We start from the raw sequence: 26107 nt of genomic DNA on the forward strand, positions 1-26107 counted from the left end.
CCTTCCCTGCAGATGCAATAGAACTCTATCATATTTTCTTCCTAGATAAGCTTTTATCGCCTCCCCGTCGATCATCGAAACTCTATGCTTTGCTATGTCATCCCCGTCTCTCAGTTCAGCCTAGAGATTCCATCCGTCGAACGTTTATAGACCGGATGACCTATAGCACAGGAAGGAGTTGTCGAGGTAAAGCTTCCGGTACTGTGCCTTGTTTAAGAATCATTCTGACCGTTCCCGGCAAGGTGTTAAGTCTTCAGCTGTTTCTCCTCGCCGGCCGTTACAGCTTCTTTGCGAGGCGTGGAGTGGCCTGGCCTGGCTCCTCGGCATGCTCGGGCAGAGGCGGCCTTTTCTTCCAGAGTATGACCGGCTCTTGCCGCGCTTTCAAGTAAGTCCCGGGGCGTGTCATCCATCAAAGTCTTAGGGCTCTTTTCCCTCAGGTTTCTTAGTTGCGCTCATAGAAAAGTAGAGAGCAAGTAGGTTGGTAGCACTTCCGAGATTCTGCTGTGGGGAGAGGGCGAAGATGTCACGGGGAGAGGTGTATTGCGGCGGAAAAAAACGCACCACAAAAAAGGCTTCAGGCGCGTTTAAAAGCTCTCCTGTCCCACGGTATGGATACAAATAGCAACGCCATCCCCTTATTCCGTCATGCCTACATTCTAGACTTGCTTCTTATGACAGCTTGAGTATCTTTTTATCTTTCAACCGTCTCCATAATTTGTGTTTGGGAGCGTTTATTGTTTTCTTCTTCATTGTCCTTCACTTAGTTTTTCAAAACAGCTCAGTCACCCAGGTTGTCCCAAAGATGCTTTCCCCCCCCCCCCCAAAAAAAAAGCAACTGGAAAAACAAAGTCCAGTTGCCTTTTGAGAGAGAGAGAGAGAGAGAGAGAGAGAGAGAGAGAGAGAGAGAGAAACCATCTTTGGGACAAAGCAGCCATTGTGAATAGAATAAAAAGAGAATAAAAATAAAAAGGAATAGAATAAAAAGAAACTAGAATAGAGGAATATTGATGAAAAGTCTTTAGAGGTATGTATGCTAAAAATCATACCGTGATTTTAAAGCTTGTTTTGAAATTTAGCTGCAAGAAACATATTTCATACATTTAGTGACCTCTAAGCTAGAGAATTGCAGAAAAAATACTATATACGTAATTACATATTATAGTTCTATACTGCTTTTGAAATCAGGGCTTTAAATTCTAGCAATATTAAAATGTACTGGATCTTTCTGCCAAAGGTAAAAGGTTCATTGTTTGGGATTTATGACGTATAATGATTTGGAGAATGTAACATCCTAGAGTTTCTGTCTAGCAATGGATGCTCCATTTGATGGCGGTGAAGTAACTGTAGTCATGGAAGAGATAGAAAGCACATACACTTATTCATCCCCAGTGCCATCTAAAAAGAAGAAGAAATATAGAAGTCCTGGAGATCAAGGGGAAAAAACTAAAAAGCCCAGGTGAGTGATTTTTCTGAGTAATCAGTTGACATCAGTTTTTTAGGAATTGCCATTTCTTATTTTGTCTTAAATATTTTAAAATCTGTAATAAAGAAATGGATACTTTCACACATATGCGTACTTGGCAAAAATCAACGTGCTCTATGGCTAATGACATTACAGAATTAATGAACAGTGTTGTGAAATTATGATTGAGTTGTTAGATACGCCCAGAGTTGTTGGAAATCATTTGGGCGGCAAATAAATTTCATAAATGATACTCTGTTCAAAATGTTTAAATGTTGTGGTATAGTTCCATAACTGAGAAGTGAGTAGTCTTATATTCTTACTTGGCAATAATGAGTTTCTTTGAAGAGTTTCATTTTAAAAAAATTAGTAATTTGGTTATGCTTTCAATTACTTAATAGCTTTAGTGTTGCATTTAAATACTTGAGGCTTTAGCATTACACTTCAAAATTGTGCTTATAGTTTTTGCTTAAGTAACCTTTTGAGAGAATTGCTTAATATATATATATATATATATATATATATATATATATATATATATATATATATATATATATATATATATATATATATATATATATATATATGTGTGTGTGTGTGTGTGTGTGTGTGTGTATCTTTATTCTTATGAAGATATGTATATATATTTGTATGTTTGAGTTTAGTTTTATTTATTTATTGGATTTACATACTGCCCATCTTGTCCAGCAACAACATGGACAAATCCTTGCAGATTCCTTGGCAACATTTTTTGGAATTGTTTTGCCACTGCCTTTCTCTTATGGCTGAGAGTGAGTGGCTGGCCTAAATGTACACAGCTTCATGCTTAAGACAGAACTAGAAGCCATGGTTTCCCAGTACCTTTAACTACTACACCTAATTGACTGTCTATGACTTTATATACTGTAGATATTTCTGTATTTTTGTGTGAAATGCCTGACCTAATCTTAAAAAGAGCTAGGGTGAAGTAAACAATTATAGCTTAGTATTTTTATAAAGTTTTTTTTTCCATCTTGCACTCTAAAATTTGTATAGCTTTCTATCCTGCTTTCCAGCAGGATGACAGTTCTCAGGATGGGGTTCTCACAGAGTTTCCATTTGGCTACTGAATAGATTCAAACCAGTTCACAGAGCATGGTCATTTTCAAGAGTGGGAAAAACTACTGCAAAGCATCTGGAAACAATCCAGTAATGACAGATACATTAATTGAATAGCACCTGTTTGTTACTTGACTAGAAGCCGGTCAGGGTATACATATAAATAAATACTATTCTTTAGTAAAACTGCAGTAATAGTACATTAAATATCTAAAACTCTTCTGCTTTTATAATTCCCCAGATCAACAGTCTGAAGCAGCCACTATACCTTGTCAAATGACAGGGTTGGCTTTATAGCAAAATAATGGACTGCTCTGTTGGACTGCTGTATTACAAAAGCACAGTCTCTATGGACCTGAATTGCATGCAATTGTCTAAAGATGTTTTAAAAATTGCTATTTCAAAGTAATTGCTTATTAACAAAGGGAGGATTAAACACATAGTGAATCATAATAAAATAATTTAGGCCAGCTGACCTTTTTCTTTAGAATGAGAGATGCCTAAGAATGCTCTAGAAACTCTTTTCATGTAATTGGAGGGACAATTTGTGTTTGTGTTCAAGAACTCATCAAGAACTAGGAGAGAAGAATTTGGATGAAGTGGGTGTTTCCAAAGTCACCATTCTTTTTCAAGAAATTCTGCTTAAGAGTTTCTCATTCTTATTGCTTTCAATAGTATCTTGAAAACAGTCCCCCTCCCATGCTTTTCATCCTAGATAACAAAAAAGCTATTGTCATTTGATGGTTTACAAGAATATATTAAAAGCAAAATGCCTGTTCCACGGACTGTGGACTAAACAATGATGCATGCCATTTACTTGTGTCAGTTTCAATTTATTTCATGCCATATTGTGATTCTTTGGAGGGGAAAAGAAGATGTACCAATAAGTTGAAAATAAGGCTTTCTGAGATCAATAGGTCTTGCAAGGAAATATGGTTCTTTAGAATTTGCTTGCACAAATAGGTTTGGGATGTTCATTGAACAAAACTTGTAGTCCTAATCTTTACATAATTCTGTTAAAAAGTTTTTTTATCAATGTTTATTGAAAATTCATGTGAAAATGCAGACCAGGAATAGATGGATAATTTGCTTGCATTATAATTTGAGAGGAAACTAGAGAAGTATTTTGCTTGTTTTCCAGATCTGCATATCTTCTGTATTATTATGATATATACCTGAAAGTTCAACAGGAGCTCCCACACCTTCCTCAGTCTGCAATTAACAAGAAGATCAGTGAGAGTTGGAGGCTGCTTAGTGTAGCTGAGAAAAGTTATTATTTGGAGAAGGCTAAGTTAGAAAAAGAAGGTCTAGATCCGGTAATTAATTTGTTTATAATTATACTTGAAAGTCTGCAGGTCTTTTGTGTGCATGTCTCTGTGTATATGCATATTGTATATACTACATGTATTGAAAGCTCAAAAACAAATAGAATGCTGTTCTTAGACATACTCAGGAGGATAATTACGTTTCCATGAATTTCTATTATAGATTTGTAGTCATAGGAGATGTTTCTATATCGAAAATAACAAGTTCATAGGAATCTACCTGAAATATTGGACACTAGTATTCCTCAGTATTGATTACAGTGTCAAAGAGCTTATTAATAGCAAGCAGTAAACTCATAACAATATTTTATATTTTGAATTCAATATTTATTGAAAATTGATTTTGGCATATGTGTGTTCTCTATAGGAAGTTTCACCAGATAGCAGAACAAATGCTGGAAGAATACTATGTGTGAGATGAATAATATATCTCAGGAATTCCATCAGCTTCATAGCTTGAAGTGTCAATAACAGTAAACTTAATATTTATTAAACATATATGCCGCCTGACTCTTGATATTACTGGGCAGCTCACAATAAAGAAATTACAATATTTTTTTTAAAAAAAGATAAAAGGTGGCAATCACAGTAAAACGAGGGGTCTTATTCTTCCTCACAGAAGGCCAGATAAATGTAGTTAAAATTAGAGAAGGTGAGAGGGTGAGATGAAAAAATTGCTTAGAATAGGGAGTTTTTTTCCTTTGAAAACTGGCAAAGAAACCCCTGAAGTGCTGCCATGCTGATGACTCCATATTCTATCTTTTTTTTCATAGAACTCAAAGCTGTCTTCCCTGACTGCTGTAGTTCCAGATATCCCAGGTTTTCGTAAAATCCTCCCTCGTTCTGATTACATAATTATTCCTAAAGGAAGTCTGCAGGATGAAAGGAATAAGCCGCACGTTGAACTTCACGTGACCCAGGGCCAAACAGCATTGGAAGGACAAACAGCTGCTGCTAATGTCACAAGTGTTTCCCATAGTGCTGTGCAGAACATACTTTCAGTGGACTCCGGCCAAATTGGCATTTCTGAGCAGTGCATTGCCATTGAAGGGGTATCAGAAGATCCCACCACATTTGTTCAGGCAGATACAATAGAAGAAGTTGTAGCATCAGAGATCTTGTCTCATTATGTCAGGCCTGCTGCACCTAAAGTGGCTGGCGATATCTTCCTGGATGAGGAGGCCCCTTTAGAAGCAGGAGATGGGTATCCCTGTCAAGCAACCAGTGTGGTTATCGAAGAAACTTTGGTTAACACCTCAGAAGCACCAAACGGGAGCATGACTGTGGCACAGCCACAGGCTTCGCATGGCCTTTCTGTGGTAACCGTGGTGACTAGAAGAGTAAGTAAAATGCTTCCTCTTAAATCTAATCCAGGTTATATTTAGCCGCATGTAAATGCCTAAATGATGCCAGTAGTACATTTTCAATAGTACATAGGGTACCTAGGATTGTTGACTAATTAGCTCAGAAATGGAAAGAGTTGCATTTGAGATTGTAATGAACTACTTGTTCTGAGCTGTTTTGCTACAAAGTGTCCTCAGAATTTTAAAATTGACTACAGTGTAGAAAACGAGCAGTTTCCTTACTTATATCTTTCTTCTATTTCCAGGATAGACAAGAAAGTAATTCTGCAACCCCCACTGCACAGTTCATTATGCTGCCTCTGACAGCCCATTCTGTTTTGGAAAATCCAACATCAATCAAACTGGTCAGTAAAAGAAATGCATATTTCCAATAAGGCCTCTTAGAAAGGCATATTATTCAGTAACTGAATCATAATGTATTTAACATATCATTGAGGGTAAATTGAACACTGTTCTAAATTGAAGCATTTTTCTATATGGTCTCAAACTTTCCCACGTATACGTCCTGAAAACTTGGAGTTTGAAACCAAACTTTACAAAGAGGAGCATATTTGAATTTACATTGAAATGTGCATTCCCTGAATGCTTAATATAGGTTAAGCAAGACTGCCTCCTGGATTGTTTTTCTCCTGTTCCTTCTACCCGAGGAGCTGACAGACCAGACAAACCTAGTGGACTATACTCTCTGGTGCTATATCTCATTTTATATAAAGCCATATCTTTTTAAGTTTAAATGAACAGCTTGCTTTATGTTTTAAAGGTTTCTGAGGAGAGATGTAGTTCAACCAAGAATTCCATTTCCACTCTTACTAGAAACATTCACAAATAAAGTGCAAAAGCATTTCAAATGCATAAGACATGTACTGTGTTAATGAAGGGGTAGGCAATATAGTTTGGTCCAGGTATTTTAGATTTTAATTCCCATGAGCTCCTGCAGGAAAAAAGAATGGAAATTTTAGTCCTAAACATAATAATGATATTTAATTATATACATGAGATGGTGAATGGATGATAAAATGAAAATGGTTTGGGACTATGTTAGCCTGCATCTATTAGCTTTAGTGTTGTACCATTTGTATGTAACTTGCAAACCTTCACTCCATTCTTCCTATCAAATACAACAGCCCTACTCTTTGATACATAAATGTTCAGAATCATATGTCTAATTATATCATACATCTCTTTATTGCAAATTAGGTTCTAAAGTAAAAATGAACATGGAAAAACATGACTATAGAGAGGAATGTCATATGATTGTGTGTGTGTGTGTGTGTGTGTGTGTGTGTGTTCATTTTTAAATTATTTTACTTCAGATATTTATTTTGATGGTACTGTAGTTCATCAATCCATGTTGTTGATATTTCTGATGCTTTAATTCAATTTGATCATTTGATTTCAATTTGATCTGTCTAGTTACTTGCAATCCAAGTAAGTTATTGCTACCAGGTAAAATGACTGCCAAGAAAAGAACTGCTAAGAAAAAAATGACTGATATCTTGATCGTCTCCAAAAGCATAATTTCCGATTTACACTAATTAATGTTATACTCCAAAAGGACTGCAAAATTATCCATGACTTTTACTGAATTTGCTACTAAAGAGTCAGGCTATATTTTGTCATCTGGAAGCAACGTGACTTTATAGTCCATATGAAGCATCTCAAGCTCCTGGTAAAGGTAGCTTTCCTTCCTTAGCTGTAGTCAGTTTTGTCATCCAGTCTTTAGAATGGTGAGTGCTTCTTCCCCTACCCCAAGTACCATTTAAGATTATTCTCCAATTCATAATGCAGTGGTGAATTCATAAAAGGAGTCCATATTTTTGCCTAACATTATATTTCTAAGTGCTTTATTTGTAAAGAATTCACTTTGGTTAATATAGAATCTGGGCAGGGAGAAGCAAACTAGAAAGAAGCAATATATCTATCAACTCTGCCAAGGATACAGTTAAATTTTCTCAGAAATGTTTTACTTTTCTTTGCTGTTTGTTCCTAGATCCTTCCTGCTCTCTAGTAGCATTGGCTAATTTTTTGGCAGTGCTGGGTAGGATAAAAGTGGTTCTCCATCATTTTTATCCTAATCATTCATCATTGCAAGTTTGACTTTAAAGCAAGGCTATTTCCTGGAACCAGATAAGATCTAGATTTGTTAATAGTTACTGTAAATTATAGAATAACATGAGTTTATTTTTTAAGAAAGAATTAAACCACTACAAAAACATTTTTGTTGAATGACTTGAATCAACCTGAATCAAGACATATCTAGAAAAAAAAATAAAGTGATTTATAATCAATTAAAATTCTTACTTTTTTATTTTAACATATTTTAAAATATAAGAAAAAGGAAATAGAAATTAAAAAATTACAAGCTAGCTTAATTTGAGTAAGATTCTTAACACTCAGTTATTGTAGTATTGCATACAAAGGTGATCTTATTCTGATACTTTAAACCAATATAAAAATGAAATGAAATCACAATAATTAAAAAAGAACCCTATATGATAACTATAAATCAAAATGGGCAATTAATAAGAGTTTCTTTCTGATCCACAATTTGTTTCATTTAAAAACTGGTGCAAACCTTAGAAAAGGAAGAAAAAGTTGTTATTTAGTTTGGCTATTCAGATATTAAATATAAACCCATCACCCTCCATAATAAATGTGATTTCCATAGCTGATGCAGTGTAACCTGTTTTCCCCCTTGGGGCTCAACAATAATTATGTCATTGCATTTGACTGCTTTACATGCAGAGCAAGTATACTGTCTCCCTTTCTCATGAATAAAATAATTTTGACTTATATTACAGTTGCTGACTTAATATTTTGAGTTAAATATTCCTTATTTGTATTCATAAAAAATAAAACTGGAATAATCCATCTGATTTTAGATTCTGTCCAAAAATTATACAACCATCTGAAAACACAAGAAACATAATACAACTGGAAATAAAATATGGATAATGAAAACCAGTCAGCATGATACAAGTATAATTAATATGAGGTAATAAAAGCAGCTGTCTGAAGTATTTGTTTATTCTGCTCCCAAATCTTGAACAAAATTCTAATTTCTGCTATATCTAAGGAACAATACAATACTTAAATATGAGATCATCCTAGAATCTAGATCATATATTTGTCTTGAGCAATAACTCATAATGACTTTTGAGGTAGAAACAAAGGTACATATATTCTGCTGTATTGGAGCAAAGCTTCTTATGCCTTCTTATGCCATTTAATTTTGTAAAGTAATCTATCCTTTCACTTCAGACAACTACTTACACTCGTAGGGGGCATGGAAATTGCACCAATCCTGGCTGTGTCTTTACTTACGTTACCAGACATAAGCCACCAAAATGCCCCATGTGTGGAAACTTTCTGGGAGGGAAATGGATCCCTAAGGTATGGTGAAATTAATTTTAAAAATATGACATTGCATAGAGAAACTTTTGTTTGTTTTGGGTTTGGGTCTGTAAAATGTTTGTGTTACAAAATGATTATTTGTACAAGTAATTTTTTAATATACTTATGGTGATGAGTAGCATTGAAAATTTAATCGCTAATATAGCTAATTTCCAAGGGAAAAATTGGATGTCTTCTACCTTAACTGAACTAAATTTAATTATGAAATATTATTTTGAAATTTAGCTTTATTTTAAAAATACAGCTTATTATTTGGGTATTTAAAAGGGTTATGAACATGGATTTGATTTTTTTATTCAAAGTTTTGTATTTCACTGATGATTTACAAAATGGTTACAATTTATACAAATTAAAATCAAAGTCATAGCAATAGAGAAAATCCTGTTTGAAAGTATAATTGTCATTGATTCTTAAAAGTTAAAGTTGTCTTTTTCTCAGAAGATAAAGTTATTTTTTACAGGGTGTCATGTATCTATAGGAGATTCAGATACTACATATTTAATGCTAAATTGAGATGTTAGAGTAGCTTAAAATATTATGATATCTACTTGTTTTTTTTATTTTGCTAGCTTCTTGATTAAAAATTGTGAAGAGTGAACTGTTTTAATTTGTCGTAATCTTAGAGTTCTGAAGAGTTTGAGTTTGATGTTTTCATTGCACTATAGTTGATGTTTTTTCATCTTTGGCATCTTTAAAATGTGTGGATTTCAACTCCAGAATTCTTCAGCTGACCATCCTTATATACTTAAATGTAAGTAATACTAACTTGGAGACTTGGGTTGTTTTGGGGTTGTTGTTTTTTTGCAGGAGAAACCTCTAAAAGGCAAATCTGAACAAGGTTCTGGGCTACCGATAAAAACTTTGGGCCTGAAAAAGAGTCAACTACCATTAGCTTTTGGACAGGCATTGGTTCAAGATAATCCTGCTCAGTCTGTGTTAGAAAGTTCGGAAGCAGTTACCCAGCTTCTCAATGCATCTCCTGTTGAGGGGCAAGTGCAGGAGGCTGAGTGGGAAGAAGTGATCATCTCTGAGGCTCATATTCTTGCAAACAATGTACAGTCAGAAGAGCAAGGAGGTGCCACTACCATTATTCAGCTTCAAGAGAGCCTTGCACGGATAGAGCCATCGTTAGAACAGAAGGAGAGAGAAAATGATTCCTCTGAGACAGCAAATGCTCCCAGTCCCATTTCACACCCAACTTCTGCTGTGAAAAATACGACCGGGTAAGTCAACTTCACGTGGACCAAAAATGTGGTGCAGGTTAACTTGGTGTTAGAGTGCAATTCGTAACTTGGATTAAAATAAGCCAATATTTTACTTGGTGTGCTCCAAGATCTTTTCAGATAAAATTTTAGTTCTGAATTTATACCCGTGAGTTTAAACGAGCTATATTTTTGATGTTTTCCTTTGACCCCTAACAAAGTAGAGTAAGAATCAAGCAACTTTGTCCTTTAAGCAAGTTGTGATTGTTATGGCAGGGGTTTCCTGTGGGATTCTTACTTACATTTCTTTCCTCTTCAGCGGTGATGCGGTTGGTGCTGCCCCTAAGGGTCTGGAGCAGAAGAGCAAAGCAAAACCCAAGACTTCCTTGCTGGCTGCTGCGAGACCCATGAGGGCCATTTTGCCTGCTCCTGTTAGATTGGCAAGAGAAACTAACCAAGAACAGATCCCTTGCGGACAGTCATTTAGAAACAGTGGTAAATATAAGTCCAGTTTATGCTACAGTTTCTGAATTGTAGGCTGTGATTCATTATATTTGATGGGTGTAAGCTTAGATGTAGTTTAGATTTAGTCTCAGAAAGTTATTTTAAAAATCCGTCATCACTGAATAGTGCACATCTAAAAAATCAGTGTAACAAAATAAAAGTAATAAAAATAAAAAAATGACAGTCGAGTTGTACAAAAACATCAGTTAATTTAAAGTTCAAAATTTGTGCCTAAATGACTGAACCCCCCAAAAAAGTTTTCATTTGGTGTTGAAGATGACAGAAAATCAAATGGGATTTAGAGATGACTTGCCATATTCCATCTTTCTTGGAGCACTTATTGTAAAACCTGATGTAATTCAGTGTGTTGCTTACTAATGTTAAAATTTTCATTTACATGTTTTTCCAAGAAGACAATTCCCCAATAAGAATCTCAGGATTAAAGCCAAATACACTGAAGCAGCTGGGTCAGAATCCTGTTCAAGCATCCAGTGCTGAAGATCAGAAGGTAAGATCAGATTTTGCCAAAATGCGTCCTTTTCTGTTCTTTAGTTTACTAATTAATATACTAGTTTGAATTCAGTCTTCTAATGGAAAGCGTTTAGAACCAGTTCAAAGGATTTCTACTTCAGGTACTTCTGTACATTACCAAATGGGGGAGAGCTGAATTGAATTCTCCATGCTTCATGGAATCTTGACCTAGTTGGGTGAAATTCCACACATCCTGGGATTTAGCAGTTTTGAGTGGAGCCAAGTAATGTAGCATGAAGAATTGTGAACTTTGACTATGATGATGTGTTTTGTTTTTTGTTTTTTTGTCAGAAAACATCACAGTACATCTCACTTCATGTTTCTCTCTTGCCTTCTTGTTCTCTGTCTAAAGCTTCACTGCAGCCCAAACAGTTCAACATCTCAGGTCAAAGTGGTGGAGGTCAAGCCAGATGTATTCCCTTCTTATAAATATAGCTGCACTGTAACCTTGGTAAGAATAATTGGCAATTGGAAATCTGTAAGATTAGAGTACCTAAATACTGTCTAATAAATGAACTTGGGGATTGTGTGCTGTCATCATAAATGTTGATATGCACTATACAAATACCTACCACACACTTCCTGTTTAGACTAATTTATGGAAAGGCCTGAAAGAGAATAAGAAATAGTAAACCAAAGAAATTAAAGGTGTGAAGCAAGAAAAAAAGGAAGTGTAACAATCTAATTCACCATTCACTACTCCTCTTACAAAGAAAGTCAGTTTGATGTGTTTTTCTTACCTGCCTACGTCTCATAATAATGCAGTGAAATGGAAATTGTTATCTGACTTGATATTAATCCATAATAAATATGTTTTTTTCTTGGCATTTTGATGAAATGTTAATACTTCTCTATACCAATGTTAATAATTCAGATTCGTTTGCATGAGCACCTCCTGGTTAATTACTTTTCAGATGAATAGTTTTCACCGATTGACAGCATAGCAACCAATTCCATAGTTTTGTACTGCTGATATTTGAACATATAGTCTGGGAAATGTAGCACAGTTAAAATAAGAGCGGATAAAACATTTGAGCTTTCTATATAGGATTTGGGATTGGCAACCTCACGTGGTAGAGGGAAATGCAAGAACCCTTCCTGCACTTATGTGTACACTAATCGGCACAAGCCGAGAGTCTGTCCCCGTTGTGGCTACAACCTTGTCAAAGACAGAACTGAGAAAGCGGCAAAATCTGCGGTGAGTTACGGTTCCTTTAAGCTTCCTTCAACTGAGTCTGTGATTTTGAAGTCCGTAGGCCTTATCTCTGAATAAGTCTGTATAGGATAGGCCAGGGGTAGGCAACCTCGGCTCTTTTATGACTCGTGGACTTCAACTTCCAGAATTCCTGAGCATAGCTGGCTCAGGAATTCTGGGAGTTGAAGTCCACGAGTCATAAAAGAGCCGAGGTTGCCTACCCCTAAGATAGGCCTAGAGACAAAGCAAATCTCTGCCTCCCCACAAGGTTTGACTTTGTTGTAGGCAAGAGTTTGTCTTCCCCTTTCACTGGTGCTGAAGAAGATGAGGGAAAGAAACAGGATATTTTCTCCTGACCTTCTGTGGCATTTAGAGATCTAGCATGACTGTGTTGATGATAACCAATCTAGCATGACTGTGTTGATGATAACCAATCTTTCATCGGTCAGTTGGATCGCTCAGAATTGTTAGCTCACGGATGCGTTAATTTGCAGGCAGGGAAGGACTAGTCCTCAACTTATTTTCAGTATGTGAGAGTCTGCACTGATTTCCTGAGGAAAACAATATTTCCTATTCTTGTTCAGTTACTGGTTCTTATGACAACATCATTTATTTATTTAATTAATTAGTTTTCTATACCGCCCTATTCCCGAAGGACTCAGGGTGGTTTACAGGGCAATATTTAAAAGACAATATAAAATTAAGATAAAAATAGAATTAAAAAGAATTAAATTAATTAATAGCCCAACAATAAAACAATGTTAAAAAACTTGAAACTAAAAACCCCGTCAGTCCAGGCCAGATAGATTGAAAAGCCAGGTTTTCAGGTCCCGGCGAGACGAGCGCAGGTCGGGGGCAGTCCAGAGTTCCACAGGTAAATCATTCCAAAGGGCAGGCGCGCCCACAGAGAATGCCCTCCCTCTGGGGATCACCCGCCGGCATTCCCTGACCGGCGGCACCCTAAGGAGGCCCTCCCTGTGGGAGCGCACAGGACGATGGGAAGTTGATGCTGGCAGCAGGTGCTCCCTAAGATAATCCGGGCCCATGCCATTTAGGGCTTTATAGGTCATCACCAGCACCTTGAATCTCACCCGGAGGGCAACTGGAAGCCAATGCAGCTCGCGGAGAAGAGGTGTTACACGGGAGTGTCGGGAGACTCCCATCACAACTTGCGCGGCCGCATTCTGCACCAGCTGAAGCCTCCGAGTGGTCCTCAAGGACAGCCCCATGTAGAGAGCGTTGCAGTAGTCTAGCCGGGAGGTCACGAGCGCATGAGTGACTGTGCGTAGGGCATCTTGGTCCAGATAGGGGCGCAACTGGCGCACCAGGCGAACCTGGGCGAAAGCCCCCCTGGTCACGGCTCCTATATGATCTTCCAAACTGAGCCGTGAATCCAGGAGAACGCCCAAGTTGCGAGCCCTATCAACGGGGGGGGGGTGTAACACCTCACCTCCCATAGTTAACGATGGACAAAACTGGTTCTACCGAGATGCCGGTATGCACAGCCACTCAGTCTTGGCGGGATTGAGTTGAAGCCTGTTTCTCCCCATCCAAACCCGGACCGCCTCCAGGCAACGGGACATCACGTCGAGGGCATCACTGGGTTGGTTCGGGGTGGAAAGAAAAAGCTGGGTATCATCAGCATACTGATGATACCCCACCACGAAACCACGAATGAGCTCACCCAGCAGCTTCATATAGATGTTGAACAAGGGGGAAGAGAGAACCGACCCCTGAGGAACTCCACAAACGAGAGGCCTCGGGGCGGATCTCTGCCCTCCTGTCAACACCGACTGCGAGCGGCCCAGGAGGTCCTGAAATCTCCCCCTCCCTTTTCCCCCTCATTTTTAATATCTTCTGTGATGACATATAGTTTATGGCTAGGGATATGTAATACGTTTCTCAGACTAATTGTGCCCATGTGACTTGATGATATGCCACTTTTGTTGGTTTTGAATTCCATCCTTTTAAAATAATAATTGAGAGAAAGAATCAAACTGATAATGCTGAGAAGTTACTGATTTAATGGAGATATTTCTGCCTCCATCCCCATACACAAATTGAATGGAAATTTGCAGTTTATTACTTATAGGAATCATTGTGAACAATGAAAGGTGACCATGTATAGGTAGTCCTTGACTTACAACCCCAATTGAGCCCAAAATTTCTGTTGCTAAGTGAGACATTTGTTAAGTGAGTTTTGCCCCATTTTGCGACTTTTCTTGCCACAGTTGTTAAATGAATCTCTGGTTGTTAAATTAGTAGCACAGTTGTTAAGAGAAACTTCTCCATTGACTTTTCTTGTCAGAAGGTCACAAAAGGTGATCACATGACCATAGGACACTGCAACAGTCATAAATATGAGTCAGTTGCCAAGCCTCTGGATTTTTGATCATTTGACCCTGGGGATGCTGCAAGGTCATAAGTGTGAAAAACAGTCATAAGTCACTTTTTTCAGTGCTGTTATAACGTTGAACTGACACTAAATGTACTGCTGTATGTCAAGGACTACCTGTATTTAGAATTTAGACTTGTATGTGAGCTATTTCACTTTTGAACTTGTCTTACCTCACACCTCTTTTATAAAAAAATTTCTAGTGACTCATTTCGATTTTTCAGTACGTACGTTCAGAAATCTGTGACAACATACAGATCATTGCTAAAATGTTCTAGTATTGAGTGTTTTAAGCCAGTCTACCGAAGCAGTTCAGTTTTTGAAGCCTTTTTCCATTGGGCTAACAGTAGAATTCAATAGCAGTGGGGTTGTAGGACATTCCGATTATCCAGCAACTGGATTTAAATCCTTATTTTTCTTAATATACTTTTTAATTCGTTTTCCTTGATATAGCCATAGTATAGTGAAATAATAACTTCCTCTTTATCAAGCATACGGCCTGAGGTATCTAGTTTATATATTAAATAAAATTTAATTGTGATGAATGGTTTTTGTTAGTCCGGTATTATCTCTTGCACCACTGCCAGTGGCTTGACTGTATTTTGTATCCATTAGCGGTTTTCTCTAAACATCAGCAGGATGACGGAAATTACCCTGCCAACAGTAAGATCAACAAGTGGCTTAACAGATAATCAGATAAAGGTAATATGTTTTTTGTAGGAAGTCACCTCTAGCCCTGCACATGTACTGAATACCAGTGAGCCTCTAATTCAGTCCCAAAAAGAGATTCAGCGCCAGTCCACTCTGCAACTTCTGCGCAAAGTAATTCAGATCCCAGAGAATGAATCTGAACTCTCAGATGTTTTTGCACTGATTCACGAACTCAATAGCTCACGGCTCATCCTGTCTAACATGAACGAAGAAACAGTTACCATTGAGCAGACTTCCTGGTCTAACTATTATGAGTTTCCTTCTTCCCAATGCCTTCTCTGTAACAGCCCTTTATTCAAAGGAGGGCCAAAGTAAGTGAAATTACAATTATTGTCACTTTTCTTGATTTTACCATGTTGTGTTCCCTTTTGAAAATTCTCCACAGTCAAACTTAAAAAAAGATGGTTTAGAAAAGATGTTGCATTTGTATTTTTGTCACATTAATGACTGAAATGAAATGAAACTGTCGGAAGAACTACTTGTCCATACCCATCAAGAATAGGCTATTATGTTTATTTGCTCTTTTCCCCATGTCCTTATCCCAGGACCTGATTAAATCTTTTTTTTTTTTAATCCTGTAGCTTGAGAAAATTACCTGGGTAGTCTTAATTTTGTTAACTGAGATTCAGAAAGCTTTTAAGACCCATACAATCACAATACAGGAAATATAATCTGAACAGATATTACGTCTATGAGGTACAGCTCACTTTTCTTCAGACAGGAATAGAAGATAATTTTAGTATCTGATTATGTCTGCTATTTTGCAGTTTCGGTCTTCAGTTGCATTAGCCGGATAAGGTGTTTGGTTTTTTTTTAAGCTGATCAAAAGGCTGATGATTATCAAAACAGGTACCAAAGAGACAAATTTCCATCCTTAAAAGTTAAAAAAGCATGAGGAAATAGACAGAGGCTGTGTTATCTTCAAGACAACTATTTATGGGTATCTTATTTGAAAATAGAGTATTTGCTGGAATTCTTGTGTTGTAACCCTAAACTTCTTTCAGATAAATAATATTAATCTGAGGTCCTAGGTCTTCAATCAATCATTACCAGTTTAGCTTGCCAGGAGAAAGCTCAAGATGGTTATTTAACTGTGTTTAGTCTAAGCTTAGCAGATAACTCTATCTAGGGAGGCTTGGCTGATACCAGCAACTCAGCAGGGTTAGCCATGGTTATTGTTTGAACGGGAGGGGGCTACCTGGAAATTCCAAGATTGTTAAAACTGAGGAATAAAAAAAAAGGCCTCGTGCTGTAGCATTGCCAAAAAAAAAAAATTCATACATGTAGGACTCAAGATTAGTTTTACCTTAGTGCAGACATGTCAAACTTGCGATGTCACGCGAGATCGCGCAACGTATCGGGACGGTTTTGCCATTGCCGGCAATGGGGTGGGTGCGGCTTCTGGATGACGCGTCCGGCCTGTGGGCTGGCAGTTTGACACTCCTGCCGTAGTGGGACTGAAGGGAAGTGTGTTCTAACAGTACATAGTCTTGCTTGCCTGATCAGTAAGATAGCTACTTTGAAAATGCTTTGCTTTTACTTCTGCATAGTTAAGCATTATAGAAAGACCCATCTTCTCTGTGTTTCATGGATCAATATACAATTTTCCATTTCCATAGCTCTCTTGCAGGCCCTCAGGAATGCTGGTTGTTAACAGCTAATCGGCTGCAAGTTGTCACCGCCCAGCTCAAAGTGTGTGTGAATGTGCAGTGCTTGGCCCTTCACAGCTTTAGTGATATCTATACTGGTGAGTTAAAAGCGTGGAGGCATTTATAAAATTGGAAGCTTCGGGGAGCAGAATACGTTTAGGGCAAGGGTAGGCAACCTCGGCTCTTTTATGACTCATGGACTTCAACTCCCAGAATTCCTGAGTCAGCATAGCTGACTCAGGAATTCTGGGAGTTGAAATCCATGAGTCATAAAAGAGCCGAGGTTGCCTACCCCTGGTTTAGGGCGTCCATTCTCTTCCTTTACTTCCCTAGTGAAGCTGGGTTGTGCCTTTTTAATTTATTAACTTGGAATTTGAGATCCAAGTTATTTTATGGTCTGTGTAACTTTCAAATCCATAATAACAGCTGTTCTGTTTTTCAATTATAGGTTTGTTTAATATTGGTAACAAGCTTTTAGTGAGCCTGGACCTTATGTTTACAATAAGAAACCATATAAAACTTGGCGAGGATCCTAAAGTGACAATTAGCAAGATTTTGGAAACTGTGCAGGAACACACAGGTATTAATATTACATTTTTTCTGCCTTTGCTACAGCTTTCAGACATTACTTTGTAATAAATTAGTTTTGCTATAAGTGAAGTTTAATATAGTTTTTCCAACCAAATCTGTCCAAAATGCTGGTTGTTTAATGATTTTGAGAAAAGAATCTATTCTTTCTACATTTAGAAAATTATCCAGAGGTTGTGATTTAACTCTCATTTAATATTTCAGCCTTGAAGAGCAAGGAACAAGCCTTAAAATATAAAATTGATGAAAGGTGGAATGTAGAGAGTGCAAAAATTATTGTTTAAATGATAACTTTATTGTCACTTTGAATGTACACCAATCGGCATACATCAAAATGAAATTTCATTGCATACAGCTCTCAAAGGGTCACCACCTCCGATATATAGAGCCTTGGTGGAGCAGTGGGCTAATGCCTCCTTAAGTAACACCAGCTGCCTGCAATTAGTGCAGGTTTGCATCCCACCAGGCTCAAGGTTGACTCAGCCTTCCATCCTTCCGAGGTAGGTAAAATGAGGACCCAGATTGTTGGGGGCAATTAAGCTGACTTTGTAATAATGCTGCTTGGGGTGTGTGTGAAAGCCCTAATAAGCAGGCATAGAATGAAGGCTACTGCTAAGCTTGTAAGCCGCCCTGAGTCTTCGGAGAAGGGCGGGATATAAATGGAATTAAAAAATAAATAAAAAAATATACTTCTTGTTCGTGGCCCGCTCAAATTTCACATTGTCCATTTTAGTCTCTAGGGAGTGAACGATGGCACACAGGACAGATGGAAATGGGGCTCCATGTGGATTAGCCCTCAAATTCGCTTGTATTCCGACAACCTCGCCTTCTTTCCTTTTTCTGATCCTGACTCTTCCACCTTCCACCTTTTCCTTAACCAAGTGAGAAAGTCAGTATTTAAGACAGATGGTTGGTATGATGTAATTTAAGATGGAATACCTTCACACTGTGACTGCTTGGTGCAAAGAGGTGGCAGGCTATAAGTTGTGGCCAGTAAAAATAGAATATATAATATTATGAAAGTTTTATTTCTTAGGATAATCTGTGAACCTTGAATAGAGAATTATTGAAATATAAAGCTTCCTTTCTTGAAGCAGTTTTTCCCTGCTGTTCTAAGAGACGGATATTAAAGTTACTGAATTGTATGACTTGCCACCCCATTGCCGGCAATGGAAAAAAAAATCGCGATATATTGTGACACGTCACATGACGTTGCGAGTTTGACTCCCCTGACCTAATGAGTAAGCAGTGTTGAGTCTCAGAAAGTTATAATTAAATTCATATTTCTTTGATTCTATTTGAAGCAAAAGTTTGAAACTCCATGTTGGTAGTTTGTCATTACAGATAGGGATTTGCATGAGCCTTTTTGATAGAAATTTTTCTCATTGGCTCTTTTTTTTTCCTTCCTCAAGAGAGAAACCTGAGCACTGAAGAGGTGAATCAAGTTGAGGAACTGCTGTGCAATGGATACTGGGCCTTTGAGTGCCTTACTGTCCGAGACTACAATGATATGATCTGTGGTGTCTGTGGCATTGCACCAAAAGTTGAAATAGCTCAGAGGAACGCGGAAAGTGTTTTGTCACTAAAAAATATTGAGGTAGACCGGGAATGCATTGTTTTAAAGCTGCACTTGTTTGTTAGTGTTGATGTGCATATTTTGTTCAAACATCTTCATCTTTCTACTATAGAATTTACAAAGGTGGGCTTTTACTTCAGCAAAATTGATGGGTTGGCTTTCTATTAACACACCCTTTAAAATAAAAAGTAATGCAACAATGAAAGAAACAAGAACAAAAGTGATAACAGTTTCTTGAGAAAGATTAACTAATATATACAGTGACAATTAAATATTGATACTTTTCTTTCCTCCTTTTCCAATGCTAGTTTACCTGGCCAGAATTCTTGGCATCTAGTGAGGTAAATGTAGAAGATTTTTGGTCAACCATGGAGACAGAAGTCATAGAGCAAGTGGCCTTTCCCTCCAGTATACCTATCACAAAGTTTGATGCCTCCATCATAGCTCCCTTCTTTCCACCACTAATGAGGAGCACCATAGTAGTCAACACAGAAAGGGAGAAGAATCTTGAATCGCATATAATCCCAGGTGGCAATCACATTTGTTTTCTTGTTTACCTTTTTAAGCAGTAGTTTTGATGATATCCACAGTGGCACTAAGATTGAAAACTCAGTATGCTTTGCTGAAAAGGAGTGTGCCTTTACGAGTTTGTGCCCTATTAGATTGCATGCTAGTCCCAGATATGCATGGCTGTGGGGATAAATATGTAATGGTTACTTTTTTCCCCCATGAAAAGCTGTAGGGGCAGCTTTTAGAGCAACACTTTCATGCTCATAATAGCACTTCCTATGTTTATATTAGACACGGTTTTATTTCTGTGAATTCTGATGAACATGACATAGACATGGCCTTCAGACATGGGCTAAAGGCTGTGTCCTTCCTTGTGGAAATGACGCTGACCTGGGTGCATCCAATTACTGAGGATTGTATCTTGCTTTTTCAGGTAATGCAAGTGTTCTAGTGAGGCTGATTCAGGATGAAATTTGTAAAGTGGAACAGATTGGTTCCTACAGTGAGGAAGAACTGCAAAATTTCTTGACACAGTGCAGCATTCCTTGGGAGGAGGGCGACTCCAAGGTAATCACAATGTTCTTCAAGGATATAGCCATGCTTCTCTTTTGAAGGAAGCATTACTTCCTTGCCCTCCTTCTGTCAAGTGCCTGCATAATGTAATGTCCCTCTTTCTATAGCAATAGCAATAGCACTTAGACTTACATACCACCCCATAGTACTTTACAGCCCTCTTCGAGCAGTTTACAATGTCAGCATATTGGCCCCAACAATCTGGGTCCCCAATTTACTCCCCTGGAAGTATGGAAAGCTGAGTCAACCTTGAGCCCCATCAGGATTGAACTCTGGGCTGCGAGCAGAGTCAACCTGAAATACTAACCACTGTGTCAGTACTAACCACTTCTAACCACTTCTAACCACTGCGCCAGCACTAGTCCTTTCTATGTTTATTAAATCTGTAAAATTAAATGATTTTAATTTCACAAATGACTAATAATGATGAAGTGCACTTCACCATAGGTAAAGGTAAAGGTTCCCCCGCACATGCGTGCTAGTCGTTTCCGACTCTAGGGGCCGGTGCTCATCTCCGTTTCAAAGCCGAAGTGCCAGCGCTTGTCCGAGGACGTCTCCGTGGTCATGTGGCCGGCATGACTAGACACCAACGGCGCACGGAACGCTGTTACCTTCCCACTGTAGTGGTCCCTATTTTTCTACTTGCATTTTTACGTGCTTTCAAACTGCTAGGTTGGCAGAAGCTGGGATGAGTAACAGACGCTCACTCTGTTAGGCGGCACTCGGGATTTGACCCGCCAAACTGCCGACCTTCTGATCGACAGGCTCAGCGTCCTAACCCACTTAGCCACTGCATCCCTGCACTTCACCATAAAACTACCCTTTTTTTCTGAAGCAAAATAAGACCTGTGGGCCACTACTTAATCATCTCTGCTAGATGAACTGCAGTTGTCCACCTGTCTGTCTATCCTCCTTGATTTTGCATGCCGCTGGCTATTTGTAAGCTAAGACAGTTTGAAAAACTTGGTTGTCTGTTTTTTCTCTTTGTTTCTTAGGAGCAGCTCTGTCTTTCTCTTCTGGCTCTTTATGATTTTGTACAGAATGGGACACAAATCAGTCAGCCTCCAGCATTCCTAACAGGAGGGAAAATCTACAAAGTGTGTCCACATCAGGTGAGGCTGACCAAAAAAAAAATATGACACTAAGGATGTTCATAATGAAAATGGCCACTGTGAATATTCCAAGAGTGGAAACAAACGTATGTATTTTAGAAGTTTTGTTGAAAGCGTGAAGCCAAGCCCACTGTTCTGTTTGGAACATGGAACAATGATCCCAGCTGCATAATTGCTATTCTGCCCTACAGTCATGGTATTTTTATAAAAACTGATATCCAGAAATTAGAGTTCATGGGGATACATGGGTTGGTTCACAATTGTGCAGAGGGATACTTCACATGCTTGCTTCACACATACGTTGCTAATGCTCCTAAAATTACATATATCAGGAAAAATGCCAATTGCTTCCTTGGGTTTGAGCCTAACAGGAATGCTGCAAGAAAAAGAAAAGGCTGTTGTCTACAAATAATTGGTCAATGATTTTTTTAAAGAACCACAACATTAGTAAACACTTATAGGAGAGATGATAATTGAAAGGCATGTTGTTAAGTTTAACTGCTGTTTGTCTTGTACATAAATTAAAAGATTGCACATCTGTTTTCTCATTGCTTCTTTGGGGGTTTTATTTGAAGGTTTTCAATTTTCTTAAAAATTAATTGAATTTTCTGTCATTTGGAAGGTAATTTTCATTCAGTATGGGCTACTACAACACTTCTTTATTTATCCTGAAATATAAAACAAAGTCATAGTAATTGCTGCTCCCAAGGCCCCAGTGTTTTCTGTACTCGAAAAGAGAGAGAGAGAAAAAAACAAAAACTCTGCAAGCCACTTGAGTTTTAGTTAAATGAAACAAAATCAATTTCACATGTTTTTAATGAATATGTTGAATGGGGTTGTTTTAATCTGAGTTTGAAACAAAAAAACATTTTCTAATTAGTGCCCATCTGTTACTAATATGTCATTCCAGAATAGGTACAGTATGGATTATTCCTATACTATAAAATGTACTTATAAGGTTAGTGGAACAGGCATATACTATTGTGTTGTTCCAGGAGTGAACAGTGTTACAAGTAAGCAAAATAATTAAGTCTGGAGAGAAGGAAAAAGAAAAAAGAAAATTAACAAAATCTACTTTAAAACTGGCATTCATTGTATTGTTATTCAACCATTCTATCCTTGCTCCCATTATATCCTCCTAGCTGAATATATGAAATCGTAGAGGTTTAAAATATAAATGTATTTTATCAAATCATATATTTTCTGTTTTAGCCAAGTACATTACTGTAATATTGGATCGACTACGATGCCTTTCTCTTCTATTATATCCCTATTTGATATTAATAGTATTTTGATATAATTTGATGCTTGCCTTGAAAAATATTATTTGAAAGTTGTATTAGTATACCTTTTACAGAGTGTGAGGGAATAAGCTTCTATGTGATGAAAGTTACATGGAGTGTTTTAAAGTTTGAATACAAGTGTAAATTATCAAGTGTAAATTACCTTGGGAAACTGAATGAGTTTGTCCCAGTTATTTTGTTGTTCTATAATCTTTCTTGATCTTTTTTCTTTACAGGTTGTGTGTGGTTCAAAATATATTGTTAGAGGGGAAAGTCCCCGAGACCATGTAGATCTACTAACTTCTTCGCGTCACTGGCCACCAGTCTATGTAGTAGATATGGCCACTTCAGTCGCGCTGTGTGCAGATATCTGTTACCCTGACTTGACTGCTCAGATGTGGGGAAGAAACCAGGGTTGCTTCTCAGACCCTATGGAGTCTTTAAGGGTTAGTTGCCATGTATTTCTCTGAAGATTAAAATCATTAGCAATACCTTGACTTATCTGGAATAGTTACCATGCATAGTTTTTCTGTTTCTTTGACAAAATCATGGCTTATAAAGATCTGTAGATTACTTTGGTAATAATTCTCTAAATGATATTCACTAAAAGTTACACTATTAGATGATTTATGTAGCTCCTTTAACAGTACTTATTCCCATTTATTTAGATCACAGTATTGGAGCAAGCAAGGATTTTGCCTGTTGTCTCCCTCTAAAATTCATTTTTTAAATCAGCCAACCATGTGACCTTTCCTGAACACCAAGAATGGATCTGTATTGATCCTCAAAATTTAATATATTGATAAGAATGAGAAAGACAAACTGTTTTCACTAATCATAAAGGAATATTTTCAGGGATGATCATTACAGTGCCTTCTTCCATCTAAAAAATTGGGTCACTGCCTCTTTCTCTTGCAATGCACTTTACCAAAAAGCTATAGAAATATAATTCCAAGTTTTAAAAATTACATCATTTAATTCTTACGTTCAAGATGTGTATTTATACCATCATCATTTGTTCTTGACTGCTTGGTCGATGCTCAATATATACTCCTTGGGAATGGTCAGTTACTATTCTAATTTTATAGAAGTATGCATGGTATGAGAATGTACAGGTTATTCAAAAAGCCTTCAGCCAAACAGTTTTGAACTTGGGACCATACTTTTTTTATTGCTAAGCCAACTTTGAAGACTGTAAATACAAAGTGTTTTGTCATGCATACATCACTTTTGTCTCGCTTTTTTTCTTCCATCAGTATGTGTCTTGCCCAGAACTCCTTGACAGGCACTACAGTGTGGATACAACCACTGAGGAACATTCTGTTGAGCATCCAATCACTAAGTCAGCATCTCGCTTTGTAGTTCACACTGGGACAGAGCAGAAGACTCAAGGTGATCCAATGGCTCGACACCGTTCCCTCTCTCTATGCCGGGAACTGGAGCCCTACGGTGCTATCATTACAGCCATCAATGACAGCAAAACCAATAACGTTCGCCAAAACCCTATAGCATTTGACAGTGCAACCCACTATTATCTCTACAATCGTTTGATAGATTTCCTCTCCAGTCGTGAGGTTGTGAATAGGCAGATCCATGAAATTGTTCAAAGCTGCCAACCTGGTGAAGTTGTAATCCGGGACAATCTATATCGTCTGGGTGTTGCCCAGATCAAGACAGAAATGGATGAAGATGAGATACAAGAAGAAGAAAGTGTTGTCTAATATATTGCAAGGTGACCACGATCAGACACAATAGCTAAGCAGTTTGTCACAGAAAGTTCCAGTTGAGCACAGGACTATGCTAAGCTAAGAATCGTGACCTATTGATTGGGCTTCTGATCTGTAGACAGATAGCTGTTGACGAACAAATTTCTCTTTTCAAGAGGCTGGGTAAACCCAGAAGCAACCCAGGATAATTGTTCTAAGACAGAATGATTTTCTATTGCTGACAAGAGAAAGAAAATACATATGCAGGACATCACTTTTTTTTTAAGAGTGCATGTTGCTGGAAATGCATAAAAGTGAAAAAAAAACCCAGCATAAAACATTTGTGACCGCTCCAATATTCTGAAGTGGCCATCATAGATTGAAGAATATTTGGAACCTAGATCTTTTAAGTTTCTATTCTGAAAAGACTTGAACTTTGACTTGGCATTGGAAGGTTGAGAGTTTATGTGCTTCTTCAGCTTTTTTTGCATCAATCTGAGAAAACCACACATTATTTAGTGGTTGAAAGCTAGACTGGCTTGCATATTAAGTTATAAGCTACTAGAAGCATCATTGCCCTGACTAGCATGATTATTTCAAAGGTTCTTCAGGGGTTTATATGTTTTGGATAAAGGATGTAGGCGGGGGATATTCAGGCACTTTACTTTATAATCCAGTTAATGGAGTTGATGGTTTATTCCTGTGACCACAGATGCTACTAAAGATATTTGTGGAATAATGGTTGGGTTCCATGAATACAATCTAATAAGATATTTTTTCCAAATTATTTCTATGGCTGAAATTGTTAGGCATGCAACATAACACTTACTTTTAAGGGCCATTTGGAAACCACTACATGCTCCACTATTCCAGTGTTATAAAACTGACCTGTATGAGTTCATACTGTCATAGTCAATTATTATATTGTTTTTTCTGTGTAATGTTTTGAGCCATGATGTGTAAGCTCTACATTGTTCACTGATTTTGTGTTCATTCTTGGCCATCCATAAATCTACAAAGTAAAAAAAAAATAGATTTCTGCTACCACTGAAATATGGAGAAACTTTCCCTGACTGAGGTAAAGTTACCCACTATGTTTTCTTCAAATTTGTGGTGTGGATTTAAAGCTCTCTTCTGTGAAGAGTTCTAGTGTGTACTGTGCTGTAAAAAAACAACAAAAAAGAAACTTATTAAAGTTCAGAGCAAAACGTATCACTTGCTGTTTAAAATGCTAATTTATGAAATGCAGTTTTTAAGTCAGTGGTAAACTAATAAATTATCTCTTCCAGTGTTGGAGAGTAAAACTGTTTGGACAAATGAGTTTTCCTTATTTTGTAGCTTCAGGAGATTGAAAGGTACAGGGGAAAGAAATCTCATTCTGGTTGCTAAAGAATAGAGTTACCAATCCATACGGTGGAAGTGTTTCTTTATGAAATGTTTGCATGGAAGAAATTAATTTTTATGTGTTGAAACAGTATTAATCTTTTATTTTCTTTGGGAAGAAACCCCCCTACAGAATCCATTGGTGCTGAATTTAAATTGTTTTCGTTATAACACTTAACGATTGGGTAATTAGAGCCAGAATAAATGCATGTTTTGTTTTCTTAACTTTATAATCCGAGCTCATTTAGATGTTATGAAGGACAAAAACAGAATATGAATGATTTGTATCTTATTTTTTTAATATTCAATTAGATTTTGCAAATCTCATTTTATTATGACAGGTTAATACACTCCACAAATGATTTGCAGATCTAGCTTCACAGGCCAGGCATGCTGCTTATACTTCTATTTTTTTTCCCTCCCATTCAAAAAATTAAATGTGCTTTTACTCTAAAGTTTTGTTTTATTGTGTCTATCTGAAATAGTATTATTAATTTCAATGGTTTTTAAACTAAAGAAACCATTT

General features: G+C 37.4%; 1 protein-coding gene across 2 annotated transcripts; it reads left to right on the forward strand.

The window, feature by feature from the left end:
• The first annotated feature begins 230 nt into the window (after window positions 1-230).
• Window positions 231-26036, forward strand: HMGXB3 (HMG-box containing 3). Of its 2 annotated transcripts, XM_081317348.1 has the most exons (20): window positions 231-385; window positions 1309-1456; window positions 3702-3876; window positions 4659-5225; window positions 5495-5593; window positions 8511-8642; window positions 9471-9886; window positions 10185-10360; window positions 10780-10877; window positions 11253-11351; window positions 11949-12098; window positions 15211-15512; window positions 16821-16948; window positions 17299-17430; window positions 18851-19035; window positions 19323-19542; window positions 19958-20091; window positions 21093-21209; window positions 22729-22938; window positions 23749-26036. In XM_081317348.1, the coding sequence occupies exons 2-20, from the start codon at window positions 1311-1313 to the stop codon at window positions 24211-24213; spliced, it is 3951 nt and encodes a 1316-aa protein (XP_081173474.1). In that variant the 5' UTR covers window positions 231-385; window positions 1309-1310; the 3' UTR covers window positions 24214-26036. The 2 variants fall into 2 exon arrangements, with proteins under 2 accessions (XP_081173474.1, XP_081173475.1); XM_081317349.1 differs by lacking the exon at window positions 11253-11351.
• Window positions 26037-26107: the final 71 nt, after the last annotated feature.

The sequence above is a fragment of the Vipera berus genome (genome assembly GCF_964194415.1).
Source record: "Vipera berus genome assembly, chromosome: 2".
NCBI lineage: Eukaryota > Metazoa > Chordata > Lepidosauria > Squamata > Viperidae > Vipera > Vipera berus.